The sequence below is a fragment of the Trichechus manatus genome, unplaced genomic scaffold (assembly GCF_000243295.1).
Source record: "Trichechus manatus latirostris isolate Lorelei unplaced genomic scaffold, TriManLat1.0 scaffold00048, whole genome shotgun sequence".
Taxonomy (NCBI): domain Eukaryota; kingdom Metazoa; phylum Chordata; class Mammalia; order Sirenia; family Trichechidae; genus Trichechus; species Trichechus manatus.
The window spans coordinates 5,438,305-5,460,928 of NW_004443984.1; the positions used below are offsets into that span (position 1 = coordinate 5,438,305).

Consider the following 22,624-nt stretch of genomic DNA (forward strand, 5'->3'; position numbering starts at 1 on the left):
CATTCAACCAGCTCCTAACCCTCTCTGCCTTCCCATCTCACCTCCGGACAGAAGGTGCACATTTAGTCGCTTGTATCTGCTTGAGCTAAGAGGCACACTCCTCATGAGTATCACTTTATGTCCCATAGTCCAGTCCAATCCCTGTCTGAAGAGTTGGCCTCAGAAATTGTTTTAGTTCTGGGCTGATAAAGAATCTGGGTGCCATGCTTTCCGGGGTTCCTCCAGTCTCTGTCAGACCATTAAGTCTGGTCTTCTTACTAGAATTTGAGTTCTGTACCCCACCTTTCTCCTGCTCCATCAGGAATTCTCTGTTGTGTTTCCTGTCAGGGCGGTCATTGGTGGTAGGTAGCCGGGTACCATCTAGTTCTGGGGATGAAGCTATTCTTAACAAGATTTGATAAGGATGTTACCAGAAAAGATCAAGATTTTCTAGAATTTGGTGGAGATGATTTGAAACAATCAGCAGACGGGGTTTTTCAAACTTTTATTTGCTTCCTAGTCAAAGAGCTAAATCCAGAGATGGGATATAATGGATAATAAAATCCAGAGCCCTGTAAATATTTTTTGGGTAAAAGAATGAATGAATAGACTATTGACTGGTCACAAAGGGGGAATCTCTATGAATGAATGAATGACCAAATAACTGGTCTCCTAGCCTTCAAACTCTTCCCACTCCATTTTATGCTACTTGCTCTGGCTAGATATGTATCTTCTAAAACACAGATCTCATTAGGCCACTCTCCTGCTCAGGAACCCTTGCTAAATCCCCACTGCCTTCAGCAGAAAGTCCACATGCCTCTGCCTAGCATTTAAACCCTCCCAAGCAAAACTCCAGCCTACCTACCTTTCCACCCTTCTTTTTCATTCTTCCCCATTTGGTATACCTTATCTAGTCACACTTACCATTCCCCAAATACATTTTATGTTTATCTTTCTCCCTGCCTTTTCTCAAGCTATTCCCTTGGCCTCAAATTCCTTCCCCTACCCTCACTGTTGTTTGTTCAATCCTAGCAATGCTTTGAGGCTCAGCTCAAAACCTACAACTTACGTTAAGTGAAAGAAGCCAGACACAAAAGAGGACATTCTGAATTCTTCCATTTATATGAAGGTCAAGAACAGACAAAATTAATCTATTATGAAGAAACCAATCCCAACTGTGGTTGCCTTTGGGGAGTAGGAGTTGACCAAAAGGGGCACAGGAGGGTTTCTGGGATATGGAAGTGTTCTATATCTTGATTCGTGTGGTGGCTGCATGGGTTTATACATAATTTGATAAAACCGATTGAATTGTGCACTTAAGATCTGTGCATTTCTGTGCTGTAAATTAAAAAAAAAAAAAAAAAAAATCTCACCACCCAGATCTCCCTGGCAAGAATTTACCCCTTCGTCCATTATTCTCTCAAAGCACTTTGTCTATACGCAGAGCACATCACTTAACATAGACTGTCTTCTGTGGGAATTACTCATGTATGGGTCTGTTTGCTTTCCTCTCTACACTGAGCTTTCCCCAGGGCTTCACGTAGCATACACTGAACAGACATTTGTGGGACTGAGTTGAGGCTAGATCCATAAAACTAAAGAACAATGACAGCTATCATATATTAACCACCTACTATATGCCAGGCGGAAAGCCTGGTGGTGTCGTGGTTAAGTGCTATGGCTGCTAACAGAAAGGCCAACAGTTCGAATCCACCAGGTACTCCTTGGAAACTCTATGAGGCAGTTGTGCCCTGTCCTATCGGGTCACTATGAGTCAGAATCGATGCAACGGGGGTTTTTTTTTTTTTTTTTTTGGTATATACCAGGTTGTATGCTAAGTTCTTTGCATCTATCTCTTATGTAATTTAATTCTGATATATCCCTATGAGATAACTGAAAACAGGCAGATATACATAACAAATGTGAATGGTTTTGTTATGTTACGTTATAATATAGGCACAATAATAGTGTCTGTATTTGCAGACTTTATGGTCACTGTGTGATTGTGTACATGTATGCATATCTGTATTATTATCAATCTCCGTTTTATAATGAGAATACTGACGTCCAAGGTCACAAAACCATGCCGTGCTGGGAATAGGATGCAAACCTGGGACTGCCTGATCCCAGAGTTACTAAGCTTGACTGCCTCCAAAGTAGTTGCTTGTGATATCACATAAATCCAGAAGAAATGTGAGATCTTTTTTGGCCATGAGACTTGAAAGCAACAGTTTCCCTGAAATCGAAAATTTACATGAAACGTGGTGTGTATGTGCGTGTGTGTGTATGTTTGCTGAGAAGTGTAGTGTGTCGGGGGCTCTCCATGGCTCTAACCTCTTTGAAGCTTCTAGAGGCAGGAAAGGGGTTCTTAGCAAGAGCGGGTCTTGGATTTATAATCCCAACTGCACCATTTACCAGCTGCATGGCCGTGGGCAAGTTAGTTAAGCTCTCCTGGCCTCAGTTCTCTCACATGTGAAATCGGTGTCATAACAGTACCCACTCCTCCCTTCCTTCAGATGGTGGAAACCCAGGATGTCATCCTCTAAGAGCAGTTGTGACTGACAATTTCACCATAAACGGTTATCACAGTGAACAAAAAAGCGTCTGCCAGCTCCCTCGTGCACGGTGACTCTGGGATATCCCTGGATAACTTGGGAGGGGAGAACCTTTCCTTTGTTTTTAAAGGACCTTTGCTGCCTGCTTTGATCTTCTGCTTGCCTACCTCATTCTGAAATGAAGCAGTTGGAATCCTTCTAACATGATGAAGGGAGCCACTGTGACCTGAGTGTCCATCTTTGAATTGCTGGTGAAAACCAGGCCTTGGAGTTCAGAGGCTGATGGGAAGACTGGAACCCACTACCTCAGACCTTTGTCCTTTGGGATTCTGCCTGAGGTGGGCTGGCATCGGATGAAGCGCCCCCCACGTCCCCTCCCACCCTGCCATTGTATATCTGAAGACCAGACACTAAGTTTCCCTACCTTCAGCCTGACCAACCGTCTGCCAGAAACAGCTCTCTCAAGCTTTTGTTCTTTTTTGATTTGTAGCGTTCAACATGCCAGTGTTATTTGAAATAAAATAGGTGTTTTTTTTTTTTCTTATCATAAAAACAACTCATGCCCATTGGGAGGAAAAAAATGAAAAAAAAAAAGTGTAATGAAGAAAAAAATTAAATACCCATAGTTTTCCACCATGTTGTTGCACAGTCTTCCCTACCTTTTTCTCTGCTTATAGAAAGACCCATTGTAGCGTGGTTAAATGCACAGGCTCACAGAGCTGGACTCTGATCCTAGCTATACACATGTGAGCCGGGCTCTTAGACACTTTGAGCCTCAGTTTACTATAAAATGGGAATGAAAAGAGCCACCTATGATTTTAAAAGTTTATTTAAAATATGAAAAAAAAGACAGAGAGAGCACATCTGTGTTACAAGGTTGAAATAATGTCTATAAAGTGACTCAATAAGTGCCAGCTCTTATTACAGCCGATATGTATTCTTAACAACAAAAAATTGCCATCACACTGTAGATACTGTTTGTAACATGTCCTTTTGCCCCACTAGGCAACAATGTGAACCTCTTTCCAGCTGTTAAATATTCTACGATGATCTTTGTATGGAAGACTCGTGCCTCATTTAAACAGTCCCCCACGATGGACATTGAGTTATATATCCAGTATTTTGTTATTATACACAATGCTGCATGGACATAATTATGGCTAAATCTTAGTCACCAGCCATAATTATTTCCTTGGGGTCAGTTGTAAGAAGTAGAATTTCAGGGTTTTAAAGGTAGGCACAGTTTTATGATTTTGATACATGTTACCCAACTGCCCTCCAGAAAGATTGCACCAGGCATCTTTCTCAATAGCAAGGAATGAGAATGACTGTTCCCCTGCACCATCACCATCACTGCGTCTTATCTTTTTTTTTTTTTTTTTCAATCTCCAAGCAATTACTCTTGAGCAAGGAAATATCTTCTATCGGCCTGATCCAACTGGGAACTCCCGGAGGGCAGGGTGGGGAGGTAGTTCCTTCATCTCTGTGTATCGTCCATGCCTAGCGCATTGCTCTGCTCACAGTAAAAAAGAAACAAAACAACCGAAGCTGTTGCTGGCAAGTCGATCTACATTTTGATTAGCAGCCTGAGCTCTTAACCTCTGTGCCGCCAGGGCTCCCTGCTCACGGGAGACAGTCAAATATTTGAACTGAGTCTTAGAAGCCAAGAGTGACTTTTAAGTGCCCTGGACAGTCAATTCTTAGTAAAAGCAAAACCTGACGATTAAGAATTTTATCTGGATGAAATACGGAGACTGTGCACAGAGGAAGGCAAAGGCATTTCCAGAAGCACTGCCCTGATATTCAGATATTAATCAGCCAAGTGATAAGTTCTGAGATCAGCCTGGGTTGGGGCTGTTTATCTGCCAGCAGATTTGCACGCATAAATTGAGATCCACTCAGGTTTCAAACGCTGAGTCGAGAACGACTCAGACCAGACGGCACCCAGCAACAAAAAGGGCGTTTTGAGCCAGGATACCTGGGTTTCGTGCTGTCACTATTTTGGCAGTGGCCCAGGGCACATCACTTCATCTTTCTGGGCTTAGTGTCCTCATCTGTTTAATGGAGAGAATAGTAGTGTTTTCACCAGAGATATTTTAGCAATCATGTAATTCTGGTTCCCTCCCCTTTCCAACAACCAGTAAAATCTGCGAAAGCCAGAACCTGTATAAGGCAGAAACCGGTCAGAAAAGGAAAATTCAAATATTTTCCACTAAATAGAGAGTGATAGAAAAGTGGTGACTACACCCTGTCAAGGGCAGAAAAACAAAGCAGTCCCGTTGAGTTCCGGCTTTCACAGGTTTCACTGTGTATTGAGGACTTAATATGCCACCTACCTGTGCTAGAGGCAGGTTAGCCTGGTGGCTAAGGGCAGAGACTCTGGACAAGCTGGGTTCAAACCCTTGCTCTGTCACATTCCCACTGTGTGAATTTGGGCAATGGAATTAATAATACCTACCTCAGGGGGTTTGCTGGGAGGATTAAATACACTCATCAGTGTACAGCATTTAGGATAGTGCTTGGTGCATAGTAAACACTGAAGGTCAGCAACAGCTATCTCATTTGAACCTTAAGGTAACCCTGTGAGGAAGCTATTTATTACTGACTCCGTTTTAAAGATAAGGGAGCACGGTGCAGAGAAATAAAGAGTTTTGCACAAAGTTACACAGCTGGTAAGGATAAAGCCAGGACTTGGACTATTTTCAGAACCCTCAAATGTCAGAGCTGGAAGACTCCTTGTAGATTATCTAATCCATTTCCCTCATCTGACCTACGAGGAAATCAAGGCCCAGAAAGCAGAAGGAACTTGCCCAAGGACACACAGCAAGTTAGTGACAGCAGGGCCTGAGCTCCAGCCTCCTGATGGCTGCCCAGGCACCAGCCCACCTGGTGCCCAGAGGTAATGAAGCCTCTCAAAGAGCTGCCCTTGCTTCTTGGCTAGGGAGAGCCATGGACTTGAGCCGCCAAGGAGCTTGTGGGCGCTTGAGTAAAAAGAGCTGAGCAACTCTGTGGCCGGGCACAGGCCAGATGCCAGGAAAAGGCTTTGTTGTCATTGGCCGCTCCAATTACCCCTTTTGTCCCATAATTCCAGTCTCAGGTCCCCTCCCAGGGGCAAAACCATCTACTGTCTCCTGCCTGGACTTGTCCGTTCTGCAGCTCCCCTCAGTGCCAAGGCAGGGTGACTCCAAAAGCAGCTGTTCCTCCTGCTGGGCCCTACCCAGCCTATCATTTCCGGTCCTCAATGGGGCAGTATGAGAGAAACTACGAGATTCTGCAGGGAGGGTCCCTGCGCTATCTCTGGATAGCTCCACCTCCTCTGCCTTTTTTTTAAAGCTAGTTTTTAAAAAAGATAATAGATTTTATTTAACTAAGTATATACCAGTAACCAGCGGCCGTCAAGTCAACTCTGACTCATGGCGACCCCATGTGGGTCAGAGTAGAACCGCACTCCATAGGGTTTTCAATGGCTGATTTTTTGCAAATAGATCTCTTTCTTCCAAGGCACCTCTGGGTGGACTCAAACCTCTAACCTTTCCGTTAACAGCAGAGCATGTTAACCATTTGTGGTCAACCACCCAGGGACTCCAACTCAATATATAAAAGATATAATTTCAGCATGTAATTAATATAAATATATTATTAACGAGGTATTTTACATTCTTTTTTATAAGTCTTTGAAGTCAAGTGTGTATTTTACATTTACAGCACATCTCAATTTGGACACTACATTTTCAAAGGTTAAAGTAAAATGTGTTTATTCGCCAAAAAGTGGAAACAACCCAAATGTGCATCAACTGATGAATGGATAAACAAAATGTGGTATATCCGAACAAGGGAATATTATTCCACTATAAAAAGAAGTGAAGTGCTGATACACGCTACAACATGGATGAACTTTGAAAACATTATGCTGAGTGAAGAAGCCTGGCTGACACAAAAGACCACATATTGTATGGTCCCATGTATATGAAATGTCCAAAATAGGCAAATTCATAGAAACAGAAAGTAGGTTAGTGGTGAGGAGGGAATGGAGAGTGACTGCTAATGGGTGGAGTTTTTTGGAGGGATGATGAGAATGTTCTGGAATTAGTGATGATGGTTGCAAAACCTTGTGAATATGCTCAAAACTGCGGAAGTGTACACAGTAAAATGGTGAATTTTGTAATATGTACATTATATCTCAATAAAAATAAAATAAAATAAAATGTAGTCCTACCAGAACAATAAAATTGTGTTTAATGGAAAAATATTTTACACTGATTCAGTTTCTACATTTAAAGGTAATTAGTTAAAATTAGATAAAATTTAAAATTAATTGCCTCAGTCACACTAGTCACATTTCAAGCCTCAATAGTCCCATGTGGCCAGTGACTACCATATTGGACAGCACAGCTCGAGGTCTTTCTGCCCTAGGTGACCAAATGAGATTCTGACTGGCCATCCTGGCCACTTTTTACTCTGTGGGTAAATCCTGAAGGAACAGGAGGCAGGTTGGTACTAAGACACTGGCATGAATGCATAAAGCTCTAAGAGTATGTTGTTGTTGTTAGGTGCCATTGAGTTGGTTCTGACTCATAGTGACCCTATGTACTACAGAATGAAACTGCCCGGTCCTGGGCCATCCTCACAACCATTGTTATACTTGAACCCATTGTTGCAGCCACTGGGTCAGTCCATCTCATTGAGAGTCCTCCTCTTTTTCGCGACCCTCTACTTTACCAAGCATGATGTCCTTCTCCAGGGACTGATCCGTCCCGATAACATGTCCAAAGTATGTGAGACGTAGTCTCGCCGTCCTTGCTTCTAAGGAGCATTCTGGTTGTACTTCTAAGAGTATACAGGCCCTTTTTTCCCCCACCATGATGCAGTTCCATGTGAATGAAATCATTCCTTCCCCACTACAACTCTATCTTACAGCTGAGGAAATCCATACAATGATAAAACCAGAAGGAATCTTTAAGATAATCCAGGTTTTTTTTTCTTTATATAAAGTACAATTCACTCTTTGTGGTATACAGTTCTATGGATTTTGACAAATACATAGAGTTGTGTGTCCTCCATCATAATCAAGATACAGAACAGTTCCAACGCACCCTAAATTTCCTTTGTGCTGCCCAGTTGTTTTTTAAGCTATCATGTCTTGAGTGCCCGCCATATACCAGGCCGCTGCCCCACGCTGCTCATGAGCTTTCTCACTTAATCCCTCTGCAAAAGAATGTAGTGGGCATTCAGGTCCCTTTGCTCAAGGCCACATAGCTCTTAATGGCAGAGCTAGGATATGAACCCAGATCCACATAGTTCCAATGTCCTCATTCTTAACTACTGCTTCACAAGATTCCTGCATTCATCGAGGGCCTACCATGGGCCTGGTGTTCATTTGAATATTTATTGAGCACCTCTATGTGCTGGCCTGTTCTAGGCCCTGTGGTGACAGTGCCAAGCAGACAGCCGTATCCCTACCCTTCTGGTAGATTTGGTAGATTTAGCTTCTGTTCTTATAGTGGAGTGCTGGGGAGAAGTTAGCCATACAAAAGCACAGGCCTGTCTCACACAGCCTCCCTTCAGCTTTTCTCCTCTCAGTGCGCCAAGTCTGACAGCTTTTACCAGGAGACTTGAGAAGCCTTTCCTAACGCCCTTTTCAGTCAACTGTGAGCTGAAGGCAGATCCCCCCCTCTGTCATCCCCTTTCCAAAAGAAAGAAAGACGCCCAGTTTCACCTGGCCTTCCTCCTCACACAAGCCCTCTAATCCCTCACACAAGCCTTCCTTGGGGCGTACATAATCTCCTGGGAGCTTGCCTCCCTCTGAAGCTTGCAGCCTCTCATCCGAAATGGCAGCAGGGCAGCAGGCCCAAGGAAGCACTGGGTGGCTCAGAGGGCCCTCCAAGCAGGCTACGGTGCTTTGCAACCGTGGGCATTAGGGAGCCAAGGGAAAACATTCCGAGGGGCGATGACCAGCAGTCAGCTGACTCCCGGCCTGGGGGGCTGGGGGCTCTTTCTCCCCATCCCGTGGGAAACTACTGTCTGAGGTTTCAAAGTCAAGTTTTCAAGCTTTGTCAGTCAAAAACGGTGTTTTATTCCCACATGGCCTGATCTTCTAGGTCTTTTTAATGAACCCCTCTCCCTCCTCAAAGTAGATAATGCCAAGACTTCCCAGGCTTAACTTAAGGTAGGGAGGGAGTCAGGCCATTTTTGAGAAAGTGGAGCAATTTAGCAGCAGAAACCTCAGAGAGCGGGTCCCCACCAGGCCTCAGTCTTAGGCTTTACTTGTTCCCAGCTCCTGTTGAGGATCTGACACAGACCTAGAAAATATGGGAGAGAGAAGTCTGGTTCTACACCTGAGGTTTTGGTTGCTATAACCCAGGTTTAACCAGTAAATTTTTATAAACAAATCCCCTCTGAGAACTATATGGCAGTTCTAATCCCTGGCCTTTCAGGATAAAGCAGAGGCAAGGGGAAACCAAACATTTTATGGCTGTGGAAAGACAGCCACTCCTGCCCCTGTGAGCTTCTGTGACAGCTCTCATCATGGGAAGAAGCCAGGTCTAGGAAAAAAAAAAAAAAATAGTGCTACAGAGTCAAACACAAATGATGAACGATAATTTCTCTTTAGCTTCAATTCCCTTGGCTTGGAGGGAGGTGGGCCTGAATTGAAGAAGGAGGTATAAAAGCTACTGACATTTTTTTGTCTGAATCTGAGAAACAGTTTAAGCCAAACTTGTGTCAGATTTACCAGGGAAATCTAGCAGGGTAATAAGTTCAATTAAAAAAAAAAAGAATTCAAATGTGATTGATACATGATACTGGTGAAATTTTTAAAAGTTACAAAAGGCAATTAATAAACAACCAAAAGTATAAAAACATCACTCCGCCAGTCAATGCTAACACTGAAAGCTTTCCAAACTCTTTTTCTATTCATAAGATTTTTTTCCCCACAAAATGGAATCACATACAAAATACTATTTGATAAACTTTCTTTTTTCAAAAAACTGTATCTATATATTTTTTTAAATGACTATATCAATACAGTAGTTCTTAGGTGTACCAGGTAAATCATTAATATAACCAGAAATGACCCTCCCCTCCCCCCAGCCCCTGGGAGATGAAGATGATTAAGCATGGTGGCTTATTAAGGAGATAAACTCTTCCATCTCTTCTTGTTAAGCATGGCTGTTAAACAGTCAAGGCCCAAGATGAAAGAAAAGTGTCATGGCTGAATCAGCAGTTTGGATCCACTGTGCCTGCCACCTGTTTTATTAAGCGTGCTGGTGTGTCAAATGCCACAGAAAGAAAAGAAAGGAGTTTTTGTTGATGAGGACTATCTCCCCTCACCTCCAACCCTTCCCCCACTCACTTCAGCTTGAGAGAGCCTGAGACTGGGGAAAAGTGCCTTTGGTGAAAGCAACCGCACAGGTTTACCTCAGAAAATAGGAAGCCTGAACTGGCAGTGAATAAGATATTACTTTGCTCTCTTTGGAGACCAATTTCTAGGTCTCTGAATTTAAAAAGAAATTTATATACAAAATCCTCCTCAGTTTCATGTTAGCTGTGTGTATTGTGTTTGCACTCTGGGGACCAGAATGGCCCCTGAGTAAGGGCCCACCTTAAGCTGAGCAGAAATAACCCCCTGGTTCAATAACTCAGTGTGTGCACTGAATGAGCTGGACGTTGGATATTTCTATTCCCCAACCTGCCTCTCATTCTTTCCAGAGAAAAAACCGACTTGAGGCCTTCTGTCTTGTGCCTGGTACCATGTCAAACTTTGCAAAGCTATAAATGACTGATAAAAGTCCTAAGACAGAATACTCAGGAAGGAGGAAATGCTAATTAAGGAAATTCTGAATATCCTAAGCCTGCTCATTAATAAGAGGCACGTAATAACAGCCAAAGTGCAGAAGCTCATAAATTATCCGATGAAGCCCCGGTGTGGTTGGTGGTGGGTCCTGGAGGCCAATCCACCTGCCCGGCTTGGCAGATGGGAATTCAGGGTTCATTTCTAGGGTTAATGGAAGCCTGACTGATCCTTGAGATTGCCCAATGCCAGGCGTGAGGTGCGGTGTTTCCTTCCTGCGTTGCTGGGAGTGGTGAGTAAGTCTGAGGGAGGTGATCATCGCCCAATCACCAGAGCGACACTTGCTCTGGGCCACAGAGTGAAGTGGGTCAGGGGAGAAAATCAGAACCATGGTTTGTCTTGGTGACGTGCTCCAGATCAGTAAGTCACGTTCCCCTCCCTTTCGCCCTTCCTATTGCACATCTTCCCCTCCCTGACATTTATCACTAGCTGGAGAAAACACATTATTAAAAAGAAAAGGGAAACAAGGACAGGACTACCTAGGATTTCTAAAACTGCTTTCCTTCCGCGATGTTCAGGTTCCACACTGTGATTAGTACTCACTTCCTGGGAAAAGATCAACACATTCAGCTAGAGAGAAACTAAGGACCAGATAAGTTCATTGTCTGGATTCAACTCACACAGTAAATTGGAGGAGTGGTTTAATTTTCTTTCTATTAAAGATCCTATTGCTTACTATAAGAAAACCCGTAACTCGATGGCTTAGTAGAAGCAAAATGCAAACCTCATGACTCAGCTCACATTATCATGACTCAGGATCTGGATGAAATTGGATAAATATGCTATCAAATGTCACATGTGGTATATCCAATACCAAGAGTTTCCTGTTGCCTTGGTGTTTGCATTACGTAGATGGTGCTTTTTAAGACTCTTGAAAAATGAAGCTTAACAACCCCAGCAATAATAACAATAGTAAAAGAAGAGTATCTGACCCTCACAGAACCCTAATCTATCCCAGGTACTTGTAGACACTTGCATATATTTTCTCACTTAATCCTCACAACAAACCTAGGAGGAAACCCAGGCTCAGAGAGGTGAAGTGACTTGTCCAGGGTCACACAGTGTCAGAGCTCAGAATCAAAGCCAGGACTGCTGGGTTCCAGAGACCAAGTTTCCTAACTGTATGATTACAACCAGATTCCAGCCCCGTTTGGGATGCAATCTGGCGTAGAGGTTAAGATCATTGGCCACGGAGCCAGAAAGACCTTGGAGCTGCCACTTTCTTTTGTGTGAGTCACATTGCCTCCCTGAGCCTCAGTTTTCTTTCTGTAAAATGGGTGAAATAACACTCTTTGTGAGGATTAAATGAGATAATTCATAGAAGGCACTTAGCACACATAGTCATCAGTCACAGGTGGCTTGAGATGGGTAGGGAGTGTTGGCTTCTGGAGACACAGAGGTGGGAGGGGCTGGCTAGGGCCCCAACAGGGCCCTTAGAGGAGCCGCAGAAAGTGGTGCTTGTCATTTCCACAATTTCAATGAAACCCATAATTATAGCCCCTCCTGCCACCCCCAGCCCTGGGGCAGCGATAGAATCTTTGCTGATCCACAGGGTCACCGCACGGATGGGCAGACACAGGGTGCCGGGGGAGACAGGGTGGGGGGCAGGTGGGAGGGGGCACTTTTCTCTGAGTCAGGCAGCAAAACACACCCAGAACCACACCCACAGGGCACCCACCCAAACAGGGGAGCTGCCGCTGCCCCTTTCACAGGAGATCACGGAGAAAGATCTCAAGCCCTGGAGTTTCTGCCCAGCTTTTTTTTTTCCCCCCTCCCCAAGAGCCTATACATAATATGTTGAGTTTAGGCCAAATTCATATTAGATAACAGCTCCTGTAAATTGAGCTCTTACCGTATACCAGGCTCTGGGCTGACTATGTTTCATAAACGATCTAATTTAATCCTCACAAGGACCCCAAGGGGCGACAGCGATCACTAATATGCATATAGTGGCTACTGTGTGCCAAGCACCATTCTAAGCACTTCATGTGTATTAATTGTTCCAGTCTTATGAGGGTAGTATTATTACCGCCTTTTTCCAGAAAGAAAAAGTAAGGCTCAAAGAGGTTAAGTAACCTGCCTAAAGTCAGGGCTAGACAGTGAGGGAGCCAGACCTTGAAGCAGGGCTGTCTGCCCCCAGCCACATACTTAACCTGGACGCTATACGTCTTCTCTACCATATAAAATCAAAAAAATCTGTTGTTGCCAAGTTAATTTCGACTCATAGCAACTCTATAGAACAGAGTAGAACTGCCCCATAAGGTTTCCAAGGAGCAGCTGGTGGATTCGAACCGCCGATCTTTTGGTTAACAGCCGAGCTCTTAACCACTGTGCCACCAGGGCTCCCTCTACCCTATGAGCTGCTATTGTTAACCTCATTTGGCACATGAGGAAACTGAGGCTCAGAGACAATCCCACAGCCAGTCAATGTCAGAGCCAGGATCTGAGATCAGATCCCCTTGGTGCCAAAACCAGTGCTCGAATCACTATACCAGACTGACCTCCATCCTGACCACAAATGGTCTTTCAGGTGGACGTGAATGATGTGATTGGAGGAGAAGAAAGGGGCACACAGCCCGGCCACCTAGGGACAATCGCAATCCCTAACATGCAGCAAGCATTTACTGTTACAAAGTCCTTCCTTCTGAAAATAATGCCCTGGCTAGGTGTTAGAGTTCTTGTCATTCTATGAGTAAGAAAACTGAGGTCCACAGAGGCGAGGTACCTCTCCAGCCAGTGAGGGACGGAACTGGGACTTAAACTCCTGACTCTGGATCTGATGCCTAGTGCTTCCCTCCTCCCAGCGAAGATGTCTGAAATTCCATTCTTAGGAATTCATTCTTTGAAGTTCTGAAGGTGTTTGGTCTTCAAATCATTTAAAAAGCATGCGTTGAGCAATGGCTATGTTCTGGGCATTGTGCTGAGTCAGGGGCTTTCGAACTGTTTTGGGGAGGCGCAGAGTCTCCCAGAGAGAGTTCCAGGTAGGTCTGAGATGACCACTCAGGCAGGGAGACCCCCAGCCCCTTCCCCACTCCGTCAAGAACTGCTTTTCTTGTATCTGTTTTGTGCTGCGATCCATATAGCTTTTCTTATGAAGTAAGAGTTCCACCACTAAAAATGTTTGAAAATCTTTGTGTTTGGTCTTGGGGACACAGAGACGAATACAACATGTCCCTGTCCTCAAAGAGCCGTCAGGAGACATACACAGACAAATATGTTGCAGTAGAGACAGCTTAGTAACCACCTAAATAGGTGTGGAGAGCAGAGAAGATTAAAAAGAATTGATTCACTTTTGGGCGAGGCAGGGGGTTAGTGGTCAGGGAAGGCTCTTTAGAGAAAGGACTTGTGAACTAAATTAGGAGAGATGGGATTCTCTGAGCAACCAAGGTGGGGAAGAGTATTCCAGGAGGAGGGAACAGAATGGCCGAAGGCACAGAGGTGTGAAGGAACATGGTGTGGATTGAGGGAACCTTTAGGAACCCTGGGTGGTACAAATGGTTAACGAACTAAGCTGCTAACCAAAAGGTTGGTGGTTCAAGTCCACCCAGAGGTGATTCAGAAGAAAGCGCTAGCAATCTACTTCTGAAAAATCAGCCACTGAAAACCCTATGGAGCACAGTTCTACTCTGACACATATGAAGTCGCCATGAGTCGAAGTCACCATGAGTTGGAGTCAACTCAATTGCATCTCATTTAATACTTATCTCTTAGGACTTGTGTGACAATTAAATTAGTTAATACATGTAAAACGTGTAGAACAGAGCCAGTCCATAGAAAATATGCCTATTATGTTAGTGCCTATTATATATCCAACCAACTCAGTTAATCACTTTCCCTTTCCAATGGTGGGGTCTGAAAAGGTAGGGTACTAAGATGGTTCCATTGCATTCATTTGTTGATGGTTTGTCTGCTCATCAGTCACTGGGGCAGGCAATCTTCCTCCTCTCTTCCTTTTCCTCCTCCCTTCCACAAATATGTATTGAGTGCCCACTCTGTTCATTGGTTTGTACTCAGTGTTGGGGAAGTTTGGGGATGGGAAACTCGCTGGCCACTCAGGGTCCCTATGCTAACATGTGGATTTATTTCAACTCACAGCCATTCACAGGCCACCCATCCATGCCGGGCCCTGTGCTGAGCGTGGGGAACATGTGTGAGTCAGTTGCAGCCCTGCCCTGGGTGAGTTGCCAGCCTGGTCCTCTATCTGAGGTTCCCGACTATTAACCATAACCCAGTGGGATCCGTGCTGAGCAGTCTCATGGGAATCCCAAGGAGACAGCAGAGCCCCAGGGAGTCCTGGGGCCACACCAGAGGTGACAGGAGAGACAGGAGAGAGAGAAGAGGGCAGTCATTTCCGAGGAGAAAAGTCATGATTTGGCCTGGTGGTAGAAACACGTTTTATCACCAGCCATTTTCAGCCTTCAGATTGTTGTCAGGTTTTGTGGGCACAGCCAGAATAGGGGATGGATGGCCGAAGGGTATGTGAAAATGATGCCAGCCTGGGGCTCTGGTGCAGGCAGCCCTCCTCTAAATCTTGGTTGACACTCACAGTGCACAGAACACAAAGTCATAGGACAATGATGATAATAACAGCAATGGCCACTTTTTGAGCACCTACTATGTGTCAGGCATTGTGCTAGGCATTTTACAGACATTGTTTCATTTAATTCTTACAATGACTGCCAGGGAGAGGACGTTGAGTTCAGATACTGACACACTCAAGATCACACACCAAGTCAGTGTCCTGGCCCAGGCACCAAGGAGCATACAGAAGGCCAAATTGAACTTTAAAAGCACAATTGAGAGTTATCCGGGGAGAGAGGAAGTCTGAAGTTGTATACATATGACAAAACGGGAATTCTTCATTAGAAGTACTTCTTCCTATATATTGTGGGTAGCTGCTGTCGAGTCAGCCCCCGACTCAGAGCAACCCCATGCGCAACAGATCAAAACACTGTCTGGTTCTGTGTCAACCCCATGACTGGCTGCAGATGGACTGTTGTGATCCATATAGTTTTCATTGGCTGATTTTTGGAAGTACATTGCCAGGCCTTTCTTCCTAGTCTGTCTTCAGCTAGAAGCTTTGCTGAAACCTGTTCAGAATCAAAGCAACACACAAGCCTCCACTGACAGGTAGGTGGTGGTTGTGTTTGAGGTGCGCTGGCCAGGTATCAAACCCAGATCTCCCACATGAAAGGGGAGAATTCTACCAGCGAACCACCACCGCTTTCCTCCCTCTATAGACATATATATGTGTGGGTATGTGTCAGTGTATATTTTTGTATGTATATGTATACATATACATAACCAAACCAAACCCATCGCTGTTGAGTCAATTCCCACTCATAGCAACCCTATAGGATAAAGTAGAATTGCCCCATAGGGTTTCCAGGCTGTAAATCTTTACGAAAACCCGACCACCTCATCTTTCTCCTGGGCAGCAGTTGGTGATTTCAAACCGACGATCTTTTGGTTAGCAGGCGAACACTTAACCACAGTGCCGCCGGGTCTCCTTTACATGCACATATGTACATTCTCATTATTAAAAATATCTAAAACAATCCAGAAGAAGATAGCATAAAATGTTGAAAAGTCCCCCTTCATTTCCTACCTCACCTCCAGCCCATTGTTCTTTCCCCATTCATAGCTTGGTGGTTTCTTTTCAGACTCTTATGTATGTTTATAATCATATCTAAGGGGATATGCATCCATTTCGGGTTTTTTTTTTTTTTCTCTTAACCTATATGGAATCTATAGATATATAACTTTGCAGGTTTTTCTTCACCTCACCAAAGGGTGTTTCTTTTGGTGTTTCTGTACCCACAGACCCGCCTCGTTCTTTTAAAATATCTGGGTGGTGTGAATCTTCTCTCATTTATTTAAGCATTTCCCCTCTTGATGGACATTTAGGTTGTTTCCATTTTGCAGTATTACAAACATTTTGTTCGTGAGAATAGGAATCGTAACTGGATCAAGGTCCAAAAGGGCCCTTCAGCAGATGGGTCCCCCATCCCTTCCCAGAGGGCTTTTACTGGGAGAGACTGGGGTGAAGGCTTGTTCAGATTTGGGGGCAGAGCTAGAGCCACTGGACCCGGAAACCCAGTGGATCGAGTTACGTGTGAGAGAAACAGGTGCCTGGGAGGGCAGGGCAGTAGGGAGGCGGGCATGGAGCCTGCTCCCTGGCAGTGCGTGTGGTCCCATTCCTCAGGCCCTTGTGCAAACACCCGGCTTTGTCACTGGCTGAATAGGAAAGTCAGTCCCAAATTAGCACTAATGTGAGGGCGTTTAACCCTCTTGTGAGGCCCTTTGAGAGGCACAAAAGAACTTTTTCAAGGGCTAGGCTGTCCAGCCCAAACAGGTCTGACTTGGAGACACATGCCCAGCAGGAATGCCAGGCCCTGGGGAGATACAGCAGCTAGCTCACTGGCCCTCTCCCCTCACCTGCTCAAGTAACCCAGCAGATGCAGTTTGGAACATAGCTCCTGGTCCGGGAGGGTCTGCACTTGTAGGGCCATGGCAAGCGGGACCAGACCTAATGCAAACAAAGGAGGCAGGATCTCGAGGCAGGTTAAAGGCATGGGCTTTGACATCAGGAAGGCCTGGGTTCTACTCCCACCTCTGCCCTCACAGGCTGAGAGATCCTGAGCAAGTCCACTCCCCTCTCTGAGCCTCAGTTCCCTCATCCATAAAATGGGACAATAGTAGTAATGACTTCAAGAGCTTGTTAAGAAGGTTAAATGAGATGATGTAGGTCACCTTGTCAGGGAGGTCTTTCTTCACCATGATGTTTAAAATCACAGCATCTGCCCTACCCCACATTTCTCTCTTCCTTTCCTACTTTATGTTTCTCCTTAGCACTTGTCGCCTTCTAAACTACTATATAAGTTACTTATTTATTTCATTTATCTTCTGTCTTCCCCAACTATAAGCTGCACAAGGGCAGGGCTTCTTCTCTCTTTTGTTCATTACTGTATCCCAAGGGCCTTAAACAGAGCCTGACACATAGCAGACCCTTGATAAATATTAGTTGAGTGTAGAGCGCTTGGAGTCCCTGGGTGGTGCAAACGGTTAGTGTGCTCAGCTGCTAACCCAAAGGTTGGAGGTTCGAGTCTACCCAGAGGCACCTTGGAAGAAAGACCTGGTGATCTACTCCTGAAAAAATCAGCCATTGGAGCACAGTTCTATTCTGACACACATGGGGTCAACATGAGTTGGAATCGACTCAACAGCGACTCATTGTTTTGCTGATATAGAGCACTTAACACAGTGCATGGCACATAGTAGGCCCTCAATAAATATTAGTTGAGTATAGAGCGCTTAGCACAGTGCCTGTTGTTGTTGTTAGGTGCTGTTGAGTCAATTTCAAAATCATAGCACCCCATATGACAAAGTAGATCTGACCCATAGGGTTTTCTAGGTGGTAATCTGTACAGGAGCAGATGCCTGTTCTTTGTCCTGAGTAGCTGCTGGGTGGGTTGGAACCGCCAACCTTTCAATTAGCAGTCAAGTGCTTAATCGTTGTGCCACCAGAGATCCTTAGTACAGTGCCTGGCACATAGTAAGTCTTCATTAAAAGGCAGCTTTGGCTGCTGCTGCTGTTGACATTATTCTTATTTCCATGTAACTCCCCAGGCCACACAGACAACCAGGTCCCTGAGGCCCTGGGCTGTGCACATCAGGATTCTCCCTCGCCTCAGCTCAGAAAGCAAGAAAGAGGGACATCTGGGCCCATGAAAAACCACAACAGGGGCTGGACCTTGCCTTGAGTTTTCTCCAAGTGGAGTCTGTGTGGGCGTGTGTATGTGTGTGCATTGGTGTGAGTGTGTCTGTGAGTTTCCCTTCCCACAGGAGCCCGAGGAGGCCACTTCTCCATCACAGGCTTCGACTTCTCTCAAAATGGAGGCCAGGGTATGTGGCCTGCCACGTTTCACCAGGCATGTGGCAGCTTGTGTGTACGCTGGGTACGAGGTGGTGTGGGTGAGGCAGAGGGTTTGCCTGCACCAACGGCCTCTGCTCCAGAACAGTCCTGTCAGGGCCTGCCCACCCCTAATCTGACCACAAGATCAGGAAACCGACTGAACCCCAAATTCTAGGGGAGCCTCAGCCTGGGGCCCAGAGCCATGAGGCACTTGGCCTGAACTCCAAGGCTTCTGGCACTGCTGCCTTGGCCTTGGCCCAACCTTTATCCCAGAAGATGGTAAGTCTAGGGCCCTCATGTAGGTGTTGGAGGTTTCAGGTCTGGAGGCTACTGCATGGGTTCTGAAAGGGACACTAATGTTTACTAAGTGCCCACTAAGTGTAAGACCTGCTCCAGGAGCTGAGGATAGAGAGATGAGCACCATGGACCCAGCTCTGCCTCTCTGGGGCTCGAATTCAAGGCCACGAGGCAGACATTAAACGAAGGGCTACTTAAATTATAGCTGTGATAGGTGAGGAAAAAAAGTACAAGGAACTGTGGGCGCCTTTAATTGGGGACCTGAACTAAGCTGGAGGTGTTCTATGAGGAAGAACATTTAAGCTATGACCAGAAGGATGACTGGTGTTAACAACTGTGTTTCAGGAAGTTGGAACAGAATGTGCAAAGGCCTGGATGATGTGCAATATGATTTCACTGAAACCCAGCAACACTGCAGGAGGAAACTTTTTACTTTGCAAATGAAGAAACTGAGGCTTGAGGAGGTTAAGTAACCTGCCTGGGGTTACAGAGTTTGCATCCTGAGACTGTGGGGTTTTCCTGAGGACCCAAGGTGGAGTCACCCATCCCTCTAAAGGACCAGTCTCTTTACCTGTGGAAAATGTTAAAAAAGGTTCAAGGTTAATGAGGTTTCTCAGGAGGAAACTTATCATCATGAAGGAGAGAGAGTAAAGGAGAAAGAAGAGAATCCTGCTTCCGAGGTTACTGGGAAGGTAATTCCAGGATTCATATATCCCACCTGATTCCTCCTTGGATGCTGTCCCATCTGATCTTCCTTTCCCAAAAATGAATCATAATGCAAAGTAGGCCAAATGCGTTCAGGTAAGTAAATAAATAAACATGTGGCCCAATTCTCTTCTCCTGGAACAAGCAACTCAGTAGAGCATCTATAGATACAAAACAGAGCTTGTCTTGAGATTTTTGTTTAATTAATTGCAAAGTCCATTTTCCTGGTGTTGTCGAATAAGGTCAACTCAAAGAAGTGATGGAAACACCAACGTGACTGGACTCCTGGGTGAGTATGCAGAAGCAGCATTTGGCACTTCCTGGGGAAGTCCTCCCTCACGGTGCACTTGGTCCACATATTCACAAGTCCAGTGAGCTGTGCCCTGGGAACCATCCCAGCTCGACTTCTTGGGCTGGAGAAGGTGATGCCTTTTTTTGAGGAAGTTCCAACTAGCATCCCCCATGCTCTCCCACAGCTACATGATGACTGTGACTGGGGCTTCCCTGTGGTGAGTGAGGCCCAGGCAGCCATCTGCCCCCAGGTAACAACACCACCTGGGTGAGCACTGGGTAACTCGGCATGAGCCACTCATCTGCATGGGCAATTTGTGCAATTCTCCCATTTGCCCAGGTGAATCAACATCTACATGCTGGCAAATCATAGGGGTTCCACCCTTCCCATGGTCCAGGGTGCTCCAGAGAGCAGCACAGCTGGGACGTCTGGTCCAAAGGGCTAGGCACCCCACTCCCCAGCTTCAGGAATAGGCTCTAGAGGATAATCCTCTATCTACTCAGGTTGAGAATGTTGGAGGCCCTGAAGACATTTGAAAATTCACTCCTGAAACAACTGCCTAAAACTCTTTAAAGCAAGGCACAGTGAGGTTAATTAACCTGCCTAAGGTCACACAGCTAGTAAATAGCAGAGCCAGGACTGGAGCCTGTCTTGGTCAAGCTGCAGAGCCCACTGCTAGTATATCTATATCTATGGTTGCATATGTCTGGAAAAAAGTTCTGAAAGCATGTACATCAAAGCGTCCTTTACTAGTGGGATTACAGGGGATTTCACTTTCTATTTTTTATATTCGTGTATTGTCTGATTTTTTTCCACAGCATGCATTTATTTTTATATTTGGGGAAGAGTGAAAAGATATGGTTTGGTTTTAACATGGTGCTCCAATTTGGCAATGTTTCTCAAAGACCTTAAAAATACCCTAAGGAAACAATCCCATGTAGTCAAGAGGATACAAGGCCGTTTCTAGAGTTCTTGCTCTTAAACCTGCTACATTATCACCTTACACCTGTATGACACATTCCAAGTCTGGTACATCTATTGCCAGAATATTGCACAGCCTTTAAGAGTAGAATTTCAAAGAATATGCAATGTCATGAGAAGATGCTAATGATGTAAAGTTAAATATAGAAAAGAGGATATTAAACTGTATGTATAGTATGATGCCAATTATATTTTTAAAGATCTCTACGTAGAAAATACTAGAAAAAAGCACCAAATATTAATAACAGTTATCTTTGAGTGCTGGCACTATGGTGACTTTAAACTTCTATGTTTATTTATTTTCTAAAATTTCTACAAGAATCATGTATAACTTTTCTCATCAGATATAACAATAACAATGTTTACTAGTGTTTACTGTGTGCCAGGCACTATGCTAAGCAAGTCACATGTATTGTCTCATTTAATCTTCACAGCAAACATATGAGGTAGATTTAAGGGAATAAAGACTTAGAAATCTTAAACAGTTTCACCCATCATTACCTAGCTAGTATGTGGTGAGACTGGGATTTGAACCCAGGCAGTCTGATTGTAGAGGCCACTCTCAACCATTGTAAGTGCTATTTTTCTTTTAAAATAAAGATGGTACTTTAAAAGCTGTTGGCTTGTTCACTGCATTTAGGCAGGGAGGTCAGAAGCAGGGCTGCCATGAACAGCTGGGCAGGTTGTACTCTGCACAAGAGAGCATATACTCTGCTCCCTGAGCTGTGCATCTTGGCAAGGAGCTGTGTTCACCTGAAGGAAAAGGTGCTTTTTCACAGAAGTGCAAAATCACAATGAGATACTACTATGCACCCACCAGAAAACAATGACAACACCAAATGTTGAGAAGCTTGTGGAGCAACTGGAACTCTCACTCACTGTTGATGGTAATAAAAAATTGTGCAACTACTTTGGAAAAGGATCTGTCAGATTTTTATAAAATTAAACATACACCTACTCTGTGACCCAGATATTCCTCTCCTACGTATTTACTCAAGAGAAATGAAAGCACTGTTGTTGTTGTTGTTAGGTGCCATCAAGTTGATTCCAACTCATAGCGATCGTATGTACAACAGAACAAAACACTGCTTGGTCCTGCATCATCCTCACAATCATTGTTATGCTTGAGTTTATTGTTGCAGCCACTGTGTCAATCCATCTTGTTGAGGGTCTTCCTCTTTTTTGCTGACCCTTTACTTAACCAAGCATGATGTCCTTCTCCGGGGACTGATCCCTCCTGATGCCCAAAGTATGTAAGATGAGGTCTTACCATCCACCCTTCTAATGAGCATTCTGGCTGTGCTTATGTTCACAAAAAGACTTGTATGGGAATATTCATAGCACCTTTATTCATAATACTCCAAAACTGGCAACAGCCCAGGCATTTTTCAATAGGAGAAAGAATGGATAAACAAAATGTGCTATATTTATATACTAGAATACTACTCAACAATAAAAAGGAGCAAATTACTGACATATATATAGTAATATGGAATCTCAAAAACATTATATTGAGTGAAAGAAACCTTACATAAAGAGTATATACAGTATGGTTCCATTTATATGCTTCTAGAACACAAAAAACTAATCTATCATAGAAAAATATCAGAACAGTGGTTGCCTCCTGGGGGTGGGGTTGGTGATGGTGAGTATGAGTATTGACTGGGAATGGAAATGAAAGAATTTCTGGGGTGATGGGGATGTTCTATATTTTTACAGAGTGTGGGGTTACACAGGTATAAGCACTTGTCAAAACTAAACAGATGTACACTTAAGATCTGTACATTTCATTGTATATAAATTTATATCCAAAGGAAAAACTTGTGAACAAATATTGAACTCTAGTTAATGACATGCGTGCTGAAGTATTTAAAGGGAAGTACACCAGTGTCTGCAACTTGCTTTGAAAAGCACAATAAAATAGATGGAGTAATTAATGGTTAGAGGGGTTGCTTGTATGAAAGAAAAGCAGGTGCAATAAAATGTTTGTAGTAGAATCTAAGTGGTAGGTTTGTGGGTGTTCACTGTAAAATTCTTTCAACTTTTCTGCA

At 44.4% G+C, this 22,624-nt stretch overlaps 1 protein-coding gene across 1 annotated transcript in view; it reads left to right on the forward strand.

The window, feature by feature from the left end:
* LOC101346654 (methylosome subunit pICln-like) overlaps nt 1-22,624 on the forward strand; it is a 100,335-nt gene that overhangs the window by 25,759 nt on the left and 51,952 nt on the right. Inside the window, 3 exon segments of the mRNA XM_012555740.2 lie at nt 18,229-18,288; nt 18,474-18,577; nt 19,777-19,859. Of these exon segments, the coding sequence (XP_012411194.1) occupies nt 18,229-18,288; nt 18,474-18,577; nt 19,777-19,859 (247 nt within the window).